This window comes from Oryx dammah, unplaced genomic scaffold (assembly GCF_014754425.2).
Source record: "Oryx dammah isolate SB20612 unplaced genomic scaffold, SCBI_Odam_1.1 HiC_scaffold_27, whole genome shotgun sequence".
Lineage (NCBI taxonomy): Eukaryota > Metazoa > Chordata > Mammalia > Artiodactyla > Bovidae > Oryx > Oryx dammah.
This window is the reverse complement of record NW_024070211.1, coordinates 115,043,174-115,057,640: the sequence shown is the minus strand read 5'-3', so window position 1 is coordinate 115,057,640 and position 14,467 is coordinate 115,043,174. Positions and strand designations below refer to the sequence as shown.

General features: G+C 53.0%; 2 protein-coding genes across 2 annotated transcripts in view; one reads left to right on the top strand and one right to left on the bottom strand.

Annotated features, from left to right (window-relative positions):
• Positions 1 to 349: 349 nt before the first annotated feature.
• Positions 350 to 2,323, bottom strand: HOXD13 (homeobox D13). Its single transcript, XM_040228209.1, has 2 exons — positions 1,552 to 2,323; positions 350 to 770 (listed from the first exon to the last, which is right to left on the bottom strand). Exons 1-2 carry the CDS (start codon positions 2,321 to 2,323, stop codon positions 520 to 522), a joined length of 1,023 nt encoding a protein of 340 aa, XP_040084143.1. The 3' UTR covers positions 350 to 519.
• Positions 2,324 to 11,092: 8,769 nt separating this feature from the next.
• Positions 11,093 to 14,467, top strand: part of EVX2 (even-skipped homeobox 2) — a 4,020-nt gene continuing 645 nt past the window's right edge. The window contains exons 1-3 of the mRNA XM_040228208.1: positions 11,093 to 11,519; positions 12,415 to 12,695; positions 14,003 to 14,466. Coding sequence (XP_040084142.1) covers positions 11,093 to 11,519; positions 12,415 to 12,695; positions 14,003 to 14,466 — 1,172 coding nt within the window. The remainder of the gene's footprint in view (positions 11,520 to 12,414; positions 12,696 to 14,002; position 14,467) is intronic.

Below are 14,467 nucleotides of genomic sequence, written 5' to 3'. Positions count from 1 at the left end.
CCCTAGAATACTGCTTGCCCAGAGCTATTTCCATTTGCCCCAGGGTGACTGCTGAGAGCTAATGATTCAATTACCCATCACAGGATATGAGTGACTGCAAATCCAAATCCTTTTGCCCTAATGGATTATGAAGATAGTAAGTGCTGGAAACAGGCATAAAGAGCTCTTTAAAAAAAATAAAACCCTAAAATCAGAATGGCACTTCTGAAATTCATTTGGGGGGATTATTCAAAAATACTTCAAGTCCTTTATACTGGCCTGGAGGGAGAAACAGAACATTAAAAAGTCATAAAAAATAAACCTAGACAAGAGCAAAATCAATAATAAGAAAGAAACAGAAGTACAAAGGTTGGGCAGCAAAAGGTTTTAGAGCCAGATAAGGGGAAAAGAGAAAAACAATTCACAAAATTTGCCATCACTGGCAGGGGATTGGGGGAATTAAATACATATTCAAGTCTTTCCAAAAGTCTTTTGGAGGCAACTGAAAGCATTTAAACTCTGTGGCCAATCTGGCCCACATCAGGAGACAGTGTCTTTGAGCTTGGAGACGATTTTCTTGTCTTTCACTCGTCGGTTCTGAAACCAAATGGTCACTTGTCTCTCGGATAGATTCGTGGCAGCCGAGATTCGCCGCCGCTTGTCCTTGTTAATGAACTTGTTAACGGCGTACTCGTTCTCCAGTTCTTTGAGCTGCAGTTTGGTGTAGGGCACCCTCTTCTTTCTCCCCCGACGGTAGACACACATGTCTGGCTGATTTAAAGCCACATCCCCTGGTATTAAAAAAAAAAAAAAAAAAAACAGCACGGGAAAAATTAGATGGGGATATGTGGAGCACACAGCTGGGGACTTTGTGTGTAGACTTGGAGAGGATATAGAGAATGAAGAAAGCCAGACTGTTTATTGTTATTTATACAGACATATTATTTACACATTATTAAAGAAAGATGATTTACACTTCAAAGTGAAGGCCAATTTGATGGATCATCATGGTTTCTCACACCGGCATCTTAACAAGCCTGCGATTTTATGGGGTGGTTGTTGGGGGCTCTCATAAGGACAGTTTCTGCAAATGCTGGTTGCAAATATATGAACATACATAGACTTAAGAAAAAGCCCAGGTTGTTTGTTCAAACTTTGATTTCTTGTGTTCCTTGGAGCTTGTGAGCTCTTGGAAGCTTTAGTGGCATTCTGGGGCATTCATGTCCTTGGAAAGTGGGGCTCAACTTCATGACACCTCTTTGGGGAGGAGGGGCCAAGGCCTGAGCAAAGGGCAGCAAAGACCTTCAACTTTTGGAGAAAAATTGGCCTATGCCCACACACAGGAAGAAAAGGGTTGTGAGAGAGGCAGTTTAAATCAAGGGATGAATTTACAGATTTCACACAAACTGTTTGTTCCACGGGGTTTAACCGCGGTTGGGGGAGGAGAACAGACACTCAACTCCCGAGTAGGGGCGCAGACTCCCAGTCCTTTCTTTTCCTTCTTTCTCGCTTCCTCTACCTCCCTCCCTGCATTTCTTCCCCTTGTCCTTCTCCCTTTCCCAACGTCCCTACCTGGAAAGGATGACTTCCAAAAGTGAGAGCCCTGTGGCTGGTCCTTGGCGCAGTACACCTGGCTGTTCCACCCGTTGGCCAGTGTCCAAGACTGGTAGCCTTCCATGGAGATGTACGCCTCGTGCCGAGGCTCCCCGGAGCTGAAGGTAGACACCATGTCGATGTAGCCGGGCACATGCTGGTAGGGGCTCGTGTAGCCCTGGTAGAAAGACACCTCCTTGGCTCGCGCGGGCACCTCGTTGGCTGGTACGCTGCTGCCTGCCAGGCCCGACACGTCCATGTACTTCTCCACCGGGAAGCCTCCCAGCGAGGCGTGCGGCGACGACTTGAGAGCATTCTGCTGTAAGCCCACGCCGTGCGACATGCGGCAGCTATAGTAGCCGTTGCCGAAGTGGTAGCCGTAACCCAGGGCCGGGGCGCCCGGGGGCGCTGCAGCAGCTGTGCCGGGCGCCGGGCACTCTTTGGCGGAGGGCGCCTCCGGGCGCGCCGCGACCACAGCCGAAGATGACGACGACGAGGCGGAGCCCGCGCGCTCAGAGGTCCCCGGGTACGCGAAGCCTGAGGCCGCCGCCGCCGCCGCGGCCGCCGCCGCCGCCGCGGCCGCCGCGCGCCCAGAGTGTGTGCCGGCGAACACTGGCGCCGAGAGGAAGCCGCGACACTGGCCCGGCGCCGCTGCCGCCACAGAGGAGGAGGACGAGGAGGCCGGGGCCGCCCCGCCGGCCCCGCCGTCCGCCCGCAGCCCGTCCATGTCCCAGCTCGCGGCACGGCTCATGGCCCGGCCCGGCCCGGCCCCGGCCCCGGCCCCGTGCAGGACACCATGGCGCTGCGCGCCTCCTCCCTCCTCTCCTTTCTCTCCTGTTCTCTCGCTCCCGCCCTCTTCCTCTCGCCCTCTCTCCCTCTGCGAGCCTCCCGCCTCCCGCCCGCCCGCCCTCCAACAGGTTAGCTCATCGCGGGACGTTTATAAAAACGAAGTTCAGGTTGGGAGGGGGCCTGGGCCGGTCGGGGGGCCGCCTCCCTCCCCGAGGGCTCCCGCTCGGGGCCGTGCCATTGGCTGCGCGGGGCCACGTGGGGATGGGGGGCGCGGGAGAGCCTGGCTCCCGGCCCGGGCCCGTGGACCCACCCACCCGGGCCCCTACCCCTCCCCAGCTCTTGTGCAGCCCACCGCCCCTTTCCGCCCGCCCCCGGACCCAGGCGTTTGCGGCGCAGCCACCCCCACGAGCTGATTGCGCGACCGCCCATCCTGGGCCCTGTCTGCGACCAAGGCGGGCGCCGAGGCCTGCGCCTTGTCTCGGCCACGGCTGTTTTTGCCACCTCTCCTCGGCTCCCTGAGCTGCACAACTAAATGAAGGCAAAGGACAGAGATGGTCAGAATGATGTGAAAACAGACGGGTTTTGATCCTGTTGCTACATGCCTGGGATTAGCTGACCTAGACCCCAAACCCGAGGGAGCTAATTTTCCCTACCTTGCGCGTTGTTACGGGGCGAAGGCTTTTAATGCAAGTACTCCCAGGCGATCCTCCGAATTAAGACCAATTGAAGCACAACCGCCTCCCCCGCCCCAATTCGCACACACTGTCCACCCGGAAAATGCCCAGGAAGCCGCCCTGCGGGCGGGGGGCAGATACTTACATGTAAATCAAGCGGACGAAGACCGGTCCTCGGAGAGGCGAACCCTAGAAAAGTCCGGAAGCCTGATCCACGCTATTCGCCTCTACAGTCAAGCCAGCCGGGAGTCTCCTGAGCTGGGCTCCCGAGCCCTGGCGCAGCCTCCCCGGGTCCGCAGAAAGACCCTGTGGAGGGCGCCCGGAGAAAGCTACTCTGCCGCCCTCCTGGAAACTTCTGCGCCTCGCCCTGCAGCCGAACTGCCTCATGCATTTTGCAGCCACCACCCACCCCCGCCCGTTACTCACACCAATTAATCGAAAACTTCACTTTCCCAGGGACCTTTGTTTCGCTTTCTTTTCCTAGCTGCCAACTGCAGAGAACCGAGAGGGGCAGACTAAGAGAGTGTTTTTCCCAAGCAAACTTGGGGCTTGTAATGGGAAAAGCCCAAGCAACAGGGGTCTGACTTCGAGGGGGTAGAGTGGGCCCCGGACAGCCCTGCCAGGGTGCGGGGATCACAACTCTGAAGCCTTTTCAACACTTCCTTCCATTACTCGGCCACAGAACCCCAACCTATCATCCACCATTTTAGCCATTGTCTGGTGTGAGTCTTGTGGCAAATTTAAGGATCCACTTTAGAAGCAACGTTAGATCTAATGAGCCGAGGATATTGGGTTGTGTGGGAGAGCCCTCAGAGTGAGCCCATTTTGTTCTGTAGGATTAGCTCCCCAGGTCAGCTCATCTCCAAGAAAATCGCTTCCATGAGCCTGTGATTGGTGAGGCCAGCTTGTCACCTAGCCCTGCTGTTTCTGGACCAAGACAGGACCTGGATGGGGCAAGCAAAAGAGCCAGGGAGGCCGTCTTGGGCCTGGTCAGACATCGCAGGGTGGGCTGGTGGTGTTGGGAGTGTTGACACGCAAAACGCAGTAACCATAAAAGGCTCAAATAAAGGGGAAAGTTATGAGAGGGGCGCTGGAAAGGAAAAGCAGGAGGCTTGACCTTTTTGAAGTCTTAGACATGTTCATGATCAGTTCGAGACAGGAGGGGCCTAAGCCTCTGCAGAAAATTGTAGGGAATATAACTCTGCTGGTGAGAACAATTTTGGCTACTTGAGAGAAGGCAGAAGTTAGCAAGAGAAGCTGGATTTTTGTTTGTTTGTTTGTTTAATACCAGCCAGAGCCAGGTAACAAGGTTGCTGACTTTTTGGAAGAGTTTGGCTAGGGTCTCTTTACCCAACAATATCATTACCAAACCAATCATGGAGGCTGCCCTGAAATGCTCTTATTTTTCCTTTGTATCCTTTTCTTTCTCTCAGAGAGGGAAAACATGTAGATACTTAAAAAATTTTTTTCTGTGACCTAAACAAATTTGTCGAAATATTTCCAAAACATAACTGGAACCAACGAACTTTCAGCCTCTTAAACCTAAATATCACTGTGATTTTGAGTTCTGGAATTTCTGTTCCATTTTTATCTGATAAATACATATTAATGACTGATTATATGCTTAAAAATGAGGAAAATGAGACTAAGATGAGAAGGAAGGACTTGTCAAGTTTTTCTGATTTCAGACAGCCCCTCATTTTTGGCTTAATTGTCCACCCAGCAAAGTAAGTTGTTCAGGACTGGAAGCAAAGTCTGAATTTATGCTCTGTGAAAGACACTTCTCAATGGTGGCCATGTGTCTAGTTTCCTTATGGAACTCTGGCAAGACATGGAGTTTCTCTACCCATCCTAGTGAGCGGATATTCAGAGACCAGGGAGGTTTTGAACAATAAGCCTAGCCTCTTGCTATTCCGCAGTTGTATTCCCTTCCAGTATAGTCTTCTAGATCCTGGCCCTGGAGGAGGGGATTCTCCTTAGGAAGGAGGTTCTGACTTGACCCTGTGAAGGCCCCCTAAACCCAGCGCCCCAGGGCAACTTCTGCTATTAGATCATGGGGCTGTGGTTGAGTACCAGGCAAAGAAGTCAGGGCTGCTCTGTTTATGAACTAAGATGACACACAGTTTACAACTCAGAGTGGTAGGTAGTGGAGGAATTTTGAGGCTGAACTTGCAGAAACATTTCATTTAGCTTGTGTATCCTGTATACCCTGTATCCAAGCTGATTTTAGGTTTAAACTTCATGGGAAATTTTTTCTTTAGCTGGCCAGTAGCACAGACTGTATGTGTATGTTGAGGGGGTGTATTATGTTGGGGCTTTAACAACAGAAATAGTCTTTGTTACATGAAAATCTTTGCAGCCAAAAATCTTTGCAGTTTCTAAAAACTGATATGCAGTTATTCATTGAAACCAGTTTTGCCATCTTTCCTGATTTTGGTGAGAAACTCAAGATGGCCCTTCATTGCCCAGAGCCCTCCTCTCCTCTCCTACTTGCTCCTTTCCTTCCTTAGCCTGCCCAAACACTCTTTTTTGAGAATTGATGCTGTTCTGGAAGTCACATCCTCTTTTTTCCTCCTTGTGGCTGATATTTCAGATCATGTCCCTGTCCTGGATTGGGGAATGGGTAGATATAGGCTGCAATTTAGATTTATTGAAGAACATAAGTCCCCCCCTCCTTGCCAAGAAAGCATCGAGCTCAATTAATCACTTAATCGGTGGCCATTACAACAATAACCTGGTCCTAACAGAATGGAGTCAGGAACTACTTTGAAAATGTTTTCTTTGATGGCCACACCAGAAAGTACAGGACACCACCCTACTTAACTTGTAAGAAGCCAAAACTTCAGTGTAGAAATAGTCTTAATTCCAAAGTAAAGTCTTAAATCCAGTGGAACAGGCTGGACAGTTCTTGGTTAAGACCAAGTCTGTGCTCTGCCAATTTTGGAGCTAATTTTCCCTCTGCAGGCAATACCCAGTTTCACTCAGGCTGGAAATATCGAAAGGATTTAAAAAAACAACAAACCCGGGGTAGAGAAAGGGGTCGTTAGCAAAAGTGAGACGATGGAATCCTGAGTTTAGGCACTTTTTGTGTCTGAGATGTATTCCATTTGAATTTAACAACACAGGCTTTATTAAATGTAAATTGTTTGCAACAACAACAAAAAACCGCTCCAAACCGAAGTGTTATTTGGTGAAACCAGGTTTACCTCCCGCAGGGCGGTGGGCTCCTCCAGTCCTGGCGGGAATTAAGCCCAGGGAGAGTCTTCCCTCTCACAGAAGCACTAACCTCACTACGAGGGGGACGCCGCAGCGTGGGTGCAGAGCTGGAGGAAGAACCGGATAACTTGTTGCCCCCCCCGCCCCCACCTTCTCCGCAAAACAAAAGATGGAACTGCAAACCATATTCCCCTGTTTTGTCCAACAACTCAAGGTGTGAAGTTGTCCTTGGAATACTTCTCCAGCAGTATCAGTAACTCAAGTCCAGTAAGTGCTCACTCTGTCGGCCCTTTGAGATGAAAGAAAATAAGTAAGTCTCTCTGTCTCTCCTTCCTCCCCCGCATTCCGCAGAGCCCCGCTGTCCCTGTGGGAAATCCACTTGTGGTCATTGACAGAACGAAGGGATGAAGTGTAGGGAAATGCCTAACCACGAAGGGGCGGGGGTTGGGGGGGGGCGGCGGGGAGGAGGAGAAGGGAAGGAGGCGGAGGAGTAAGTGATGCGGCTTAGCTTCCCGGCTGGACCGCGCGCAGTTCCCCAGGCCCGGCGCTAGATGTCCCTGCAAGTTTTCCTGTAGCGTCGGAGGGCGCGCGGGCTTCAGGCAGGCAGCGAGTAGGGTTAGTCCAGGAGTCCAGGGAGAAAGTACCCTCCCAGCCCCCACCCAAGGCGGTCCAGTGGGCGCAGGATTGTAGGAGAAAAGAGGAGAAGAAATAGACCCAGCCAGAGAGGCCCGGGAGGGATAGCGCGAGGCCGGCATACAGAGGGACGGCAGCAAAAGTTTGCCAGTTACAGAGTTCGCGCTGGAGTCGCCAGACCCACAATCTTTGCTAATAAACCGAAACCCCGGAGCCGTGGCAGCAGCACTAAGCCTTAGGAAAATGTACCCGGAGATCTAAGCCCAGGACGTAGCTGTCCTGCTCTCCCCCTCCACCCAGCGGCCCCTGTCCTGGAGAGGGCTTGCGTCCCGCTGTGGACCTGCCAGTTTTGAGCCCCGTTGGCTGGGAGTCTTCCTCCGAAGTCAGGAGACAGGCCCCAGCGAGGTTTCGGGGGTTCCACGGCATCTCGGGCTCTACGGGCGCGCTCCACCCTTCGGACAGCCTGCACACATTTTTATTACGTTCAGTCGAAAGCCAAAAGTGTTTACCACTTCACCTCGCAGGACCCGCTGCTGCTCAAGAAACAGATATTTATTTAGTCTGGAGGCCTAACAACAATAACAACAACAAATTTAGGCCTCTTTCATGTAATTCCTCCTTTGGAGCAAAAAGTGCTTTTCAGTCATTTTGGAGAAAGCCCTTCCTGAACCCTCACCCCCAACGCATCTAAAAAATTCCTGCCAAACCGTATGGCATGGGTTGACTTTTTTTTTTTTTTTTTTTTTGAATGAGTAAGTGAGTCTTGTGCCTTGGTAGTGAGTAGGGAGTCCTGGTGGCCTGGAGGCTGTGTCTGAAAACCAGGGACTTTTGACAGGCCATACCGAGTCTCAGCCTGGACACTTCAGAGGTGCAAGGTTTGGGCATTTCAATAATAACCCTCAACAGAATTGTGTCAGTCTTCTCACTACCTCTATACAGACTAAATGTTTTTGAGGTAGGCCTATATTTAAAGAAGATATATACAAAAGAACCAACCAAAAATGCTGCCCAAAGCTTTATAATACAGAATAGTTTGGATGTGATCAGTAATAACTTAAATCACAAGCAAGTTGTTTAACCTCCATGTAGAAAGTTACTCATCTCTGAAAAGGGGATAGTAACAAAATCAATTTCTATAGTTGTGAGTTTTAGAGGAGCGAATATATGTAAAAAGCACTTGTAATTTCAGAGTAAAAGCTCAGTACAGGTCGGCCAGTATTACTACTACTAGTAGATGTGAAATCTAAATAAATTAAGGGACATTAAATATTGGTATGTTCAGTGTCTCCTATGAAACAGTCTGCTAAACGGAGTTCATGAACAATTATAGGTGGCTTTTTGTGTGAAGAGTTTTCCTGACATGGTCTCAAATTTACTTTTCATAATAAACGTGCTAGAATAGCAATATTAGTGTTATTTAAAAGGTGCAAAATAGTTTTCAAAACCACTAATAAATGAAGGTGTCGCCAAGAAATGGTGTTCTCTCTTTCCATCAGACTGAGATACGGTTTGCCACAGGCTTTGGCACTAGAGCCGAAGGGTCCCAGAGGAGGGGAAGAAGTTGGAGACCCACCCAAAGGGTGAAGGAGGAAGGGGCTGCGCTCAACACCCAGCCACCCAGCGGCGGCTCCTGCGATTGAAAGTAGCTCACAGCCGCTGAAACTGCTAGGAAAACAGACGGGGGCGCCAAACGACAGCAATAAAGACATTCGCGACTTCCGCTTAAGTCGCGCCTCCGCGGATCCCACCCTCTGCCAGGGCCTTGACCCGCCCACGGACCAGAGCCTGGACCGAAGTGTCCCGTTCAGTCCCCAAAGCTAAGTGGGACTAGGGGGTACACTTCCCAAGTTCCTGGGACCGCTCCCCTCCTCTGCCAGAGATTGTGAAACTGGGCACCCGGACTGTGGAGCAGGGAAGGAAAGGGGAGGGCATCCGCCCGGCTGAGCTCGGACCACGTTAATGGCCTGAAAGCTAGCGCGAGAAGGGCTCATAGTGCTCGGAGTCAGGTGGCCTCCGGGGCAGGGGCCGAGGTGGAAACGGGTGATGTCCTCCTCCGAGCTCCCGACGCCCACTTTGCGTCCCACTTCTCACCTCCCCAGCCACCAGGCAGGTGCTCCAGCTTTCCATTTTTCATTTTTTGGGGTAGAATTCCGTTTATAACCTTAAAGAGGTGGGATTGATTTTCGAAGCAAAGCTCCCGTTTAAGTTGGTGCCAAGGGGAACAGGAGAGAAACTTTTGGCATTGACTGTGTGTATAAATGTATATAAATATATTTCACACCTCGTCTCCTCTTACATTCCTGACTCCCCCAATGGGTACAAGGTTAAAAGGAAAGCGCCAACAGAGAGATGGGCAAATAGATCTCGGGTTTGCCCCTAACACACCCCCTAGGTTCTGGGTGTGGCGGCAGGGAGGAAAGGGGGGGGTCTGGGTTGGGGTCTGGGTTGGCGGTGAGGCGGGGATGCAGGACCCGAGACTAGCGCCCAGATTGCCAGGGTCTCTCCGCCTCTTTGGAAGCTCGCAGGCCGATCTCCCGGTCTTGTCTCTATACGCCCTTGTTCCTGCCTGCGGCCGTGGACCTCTCCCCCTGGGCAGCTGGTAGGTGGACTCGCACAGCTAGTTGGGGGGCCGAGCACCGTGGCGCGCAAGCGAGGGAGGAGACGCGCAACGGCCTTGGGTGAAGATTGATCTTCGTTAAAATGGTTGCCTCCAGCGTCATTATGACCATCAAAGTTATCACCAAGAGGCTCAGCCGCCAAGCTCAGGTCGGGAGGAGCAGCGGCAAGGCTAGTCCGCGATTTTTCGCGCGCAGACCCAGCGCAGAGATTATCCGAGGCCACAGGTAAGGGGCTTTGGCGGGAGAAGGGAGGAAGGCGAGAAGGAATAAGGGCACAATGGGAAAGAGAGGGCAGGAGGATGGTAGGGAAGGGAACCAAGACTGTTTTTTCTCATCTTTGACCTCGAAATCCAGCGATTTTGCCATAAATAATTCGATGTGAGAAGGAGTTGGGGGAAAGCTGGCAAAGTAAAAGTGGAATTGGGGCCGCCCATATGGCGCTGTAAATTGCGACTGTGTTTAGAGTTAGCTGTAGAATTCTGCTATGAAATCGTCCAGCCGAGTTCATTTCCCCCAGGGAAAATGCGTAGGCGAGAAGCCTATCCATCAGCAGGATTATAAAAGTGAAAAACCCGGGACTTCAAGTTCAGAACTCACTTTGCAAACGGTGTTAAAAAATCAGAGAGGACCTAATGATTTCCGTTTGGAGGCGCGGGCCCAACGCACCTCCCCAGCCACGTAGCACTGAAGTGCTTTCAAAACTCTAGGAGATTCTCTCTCTCTCTCTCTCCCTTCTGGGGTGGGAGGAGAGCAGCCAGGCTGAGGTGAAGTGGGGAGGGAGAGAACTCGGCGTCCTATTTGTTAAATAAAACACATATTTGGTTCTGAAATTCTAAAGATAAGTAATCCAGACAGGAGCGCAAGGTCTTCTCCTTACGCAACTCTTCCAACATCCTCCCCCTTGTCCCCACCTCCCGCTTGTAAATGTAAAAAAAAAAAAAAAAAACACTTCCCGACGATCTACTCTGGAAAATCAAAGCATTATCTATTATTTAACATGTATCTATGTCCGAGGAAAAATGAGGAAGGCGCTGCATGATTAGGACCTAAGGGGCAACCCAGCAAACTGAGAGCGTAATGATGCCCCTAAATGAAGGGGGAAATGTGCCGCGGCGCGCTCTATTAATCAGACTGTCAATTTCACCCCCGAGGCCAAACCCCCGGGCGAGCAGAACCGGCTCTGAGCGGGCAAAGGACCGGAGACTTCCTCCTCACTTCTTGTCTCTTCTCGCCTCCTACCTGGATCTATTTGTCTGCTCTGAAGCCGCCTTCATTACCCACTGACAGGAACGTGTATTTATTTGCTTATAAACCTGTTACAATAAATGATTATTCGAACAGCGTCATTCGTACCTTAATGACGAGCGAGCGCTACTTTTTGATGAATGACATCTCGGGCTCGGAAGGATGTATGGGTCATTTTGACCAGTCATTCCCTCGCTCTGGCATCCCACAATTTTTCCGCCTCCCTCCAAAAGAGATAATAATATTTAGAGGCGCTCGCTGGGGCTGAATGAGAATTAGCCCTCGGCGCAGCCCATCATTAGGACGGGACAGCCGGGCCACTGTGACATTTTTTAGAAAGCTGAAATGATGGAAAGAATAAGAAAAGAGATGATTCTGATGGAGAGAGGGCTGCACAGCCCTACGACCGGCAAGAGATTCTCCAATTTGTCGGACTCGGCTGGCAATGCTGTGCTCGAGGCCCTGGAAAATTCGCAGCACCCGGCTCGCCTCAGCCCGCGCCTGCCGTCCGCCCCCCTGCACAGCGCTTTGGGAGACCTCCCTGCCAAGGGCAAATTCGAAATAGACACTTTGTTCAACCTGCAGCACCCGAGCAGCGAAAGCACCGTCTCCTCCGAAATCGCGTCTGCCGCGGAGGGCCGAAAAAAGCCGGGTCATTATTCAGAGGCGGCCGCTGAGGCAGACATGAGCAGCGACGTGGAGGTGGGCTGCTCGGCGCTGCGCTCCCCCGGCGGCCTCGGAGCGGTTCCGCTCAAGGAAAACAATGGCAAAGGTAATCGCGCTGCCAGCGCCGCGCTCCCCAGTCCCATTCTCTCTCTTCCTTCGCTGCCCTGCGGGCCCTTCGTGGTGCCTTTGCCCCTCTCCGACCCTCTGCAGCGAGCTGCACCGAGCTGGTTCGGGCGGGGGCGGGACGCAGGCGTGGGACCGTGCCCTCCGGCTCTGCTCCTTGAGCCTCCCAGAGAGACGCAGGCCTACGGCCTGCCCTCGCTCCTAAGTCGGAGAAAAGGTTTTCTGCTTGCGGGTCTAAACGCCCTTGCGAGCCGATCGACCCCGAGCCATCCACTGTGTCTGTCCGGGGGAAGGGTGCCCTGGGCAGCTGTTCTGAACTCTGCGGCCTCAACCCCGAGGCCGAGCGGAGGAAGCATTCTAAATAAGTCAAAGGAGCCTCGCTGGGCACCTTTGGGAGATCCTCTTGGGTCAGCGGGAGAAAGTTGAAAAGTAGAGTTCACCCCTCAATGGTTCCGGTTTGAGCTGTTGCTGTCTTTCGAATCTTGAAATATCTTAAACAAAATTCCAAAGCCAGTCAAAGGAAGGTTAGAGGCCGACAGAAAGCTGCCCTGCGGTCTCCAGATCAAGGAAAATCCAGAGCTTCCCAAACTGAGTTTAGATGTAGGGTTTTTCCCTTGGCCAGTTTTCCTCCTGAGTTGAAAATTTCCAATTATTAAAACAAAACTATCGTCCTTAATTGAGTTCCTATTATTTGGTTATGAAGGGCTCCCAAAACTTTATTGATTCCATTAACGGCAGCAATTTGTAAACATGACAGACCCCATCAATTTAGGCAGCGCCTCGCCCTCCTCTCGCGGCTTCCTCCATCCGCGTGCAGCCTCAGCGCGGGGATCTCGGTCCTACAGTGACTCACGCGCTGCCGGCCGTTTGTTTGCCAGGGTTCGCAGAGAGTGGCTCAGCCGCGGGCACCACGACGTCTGCCACAGGCTCCGGCCTCGGCAGCCTGCATGGAGGCGGCGGCGGCGGCGGCGGCAGCGGCGGGGGCGCGGCGCTGGGCGGCTCCGGCTCTGGCGCGGATCAGGTGCGGCGCTACCGCACGGCGTTCACCCGCGAACAGATCGCGCGCCTGGAGAAGGAGTTCTACCGGGAGAACTATGTGTCGCGGCCACGCCGGTGCGAACTAGCCGCTGCACTCAACCTTCCCGAAACCACTATCAAGGTATTGATTCCAGCACGCGCCTGTTCTAGCCTCCCCCGGGTGTGTGGGTTGATTTTTATTTCTTCTTTTTGGGCGATTAGGTTTAGCTGAGGGCCTGAAAACCCGCGGGGAGAGTCACCAAAGGAATTGGCATATTTGTTTCTCAGTTGCCGTATCCGAAGGGCTAGCGGGTCTGGCTGACCTGGGAAGGGCCCCGAATGGCGCAGCCCATGCCGCAAATGCTCGCCTCCGCCCAGCGCGTGCCCAGGTGCCCCTAACCCTTCTCCACGGCTCCACTTTCCCCTCGGCGGCAAAGCCAGCTGGTCTTTGTTGCTCTGGCACGAACCAGAGGTGAAACTTTTCAATTGCTCTTGATCTTGGAGGTTTATTTTTCACATAAATCGTTACAAGGAGAAAGGATAGTGTATTTTAAAAAATCGATCGGGTTCAGAAATAGTTTTCTAAACATTTTTCTCCGGGGCAAAGGGAAAGAAAGCAAGCTCCTGGGGGGGGGAGGGAGCAACGAAATTGTCTTTATTAATATCTCTTTAGGTGATTAATTTTATTTTACGTCCAGGAAAGATAGGCGGGAGGTTGGGCGACTTAGTGAACCCTTCAAGGAGGATCTGGCATTCTAAAAAAAGAAAAGAGGAAACTCCATGGGATAGGGGAGGAGTGTGAAAGTCTCTCTTCGGTTTGGTCGGGCTTTCTTTAATTTAGAGTTGTGACGAATGATGTCTTCATTAGATACTGTGTTGGGAGGGGTAGAAAAGTCCCCTTCCCAGTTTAAGAGGATGTTGTTCCCGCCATTCATTTGAAGCAAATGATTCCAACAAAACCATCCCTTCAATATCAGAACCGGACCCATGCCCCTCGGGACAATTCCTCACAGCTCAGAGGACTCAGGACCTCACGCGGCGACTTTTTACAAAAGCTGCGGCGGCAGCTTCTCTTCAAAGGAGCCCTAGAATCCTCGGGCAAATCCTGGGATTGAGAGACCGGTGCTCTGCGAGGCCGGGCAACCGGTGGGTGGCGAGAAAGAGAGGAAAGGTTGGGTTGGGACGAGGAAGCGCAGTCTAAAGCTAGAGAATAGAAGCCCCAGTAGCCGCAGCAATCGGACACAGGAAAGATTATTTTCGCTGAGGAGTGTGCCTACGGCGCTTTACACCGCCGCTCACACTGTCTCAGCTGGAAGAGAGGACTCGGGCCCGGTCGGAGGGGCGTAGGCCAGGCCATTCCAAGGTCTGGGAGGGGCGGGGAGGCCCGGGGCGGGGGCTGGGGCCTCCGGGCGCTCCCTAACTCGGGCCGCGGCGCGGCTCTCCCTGCAGGTATGGTTCCAGAACCGGCGCATGAAGGACAAGCGGCAGCGTCTGGCCATGTCGTGGCCGCACCCGGCCGACCCCAGCTTCTACACCTACATGATGACGCACGCGGCCGCCACCGGAAGCCTTCCCTACCCCTTCCACTCGCACGTGCCGCTGCACTACTACCCGCACGTGGGTGTCACGGCCGCGGCCGCGGCGGCTGCGGCCTCTGGCGCAGCCGCCGCGGCCTCATCGCCCTTCGCCACTTCCATCCGCCCGCTGGACACCTTCCGCGCCCTCTCGCACCCTTACTCGCGGCCCGAGCTGCTGTGCAGCTTCCGCCACCCGGGCCTCTACCAGACGCCCGCGGCTGCCGCCGGGCTCAACAGCGCGGCTTCGGCCGCGGCGGCCGCTGCAGCTGCGGCGGCCGCGGCCTCTTCGGCCGCGGCGGCCGGGGCGCCCCCCAGCGGCGGTTCCGCACCCTGTTCG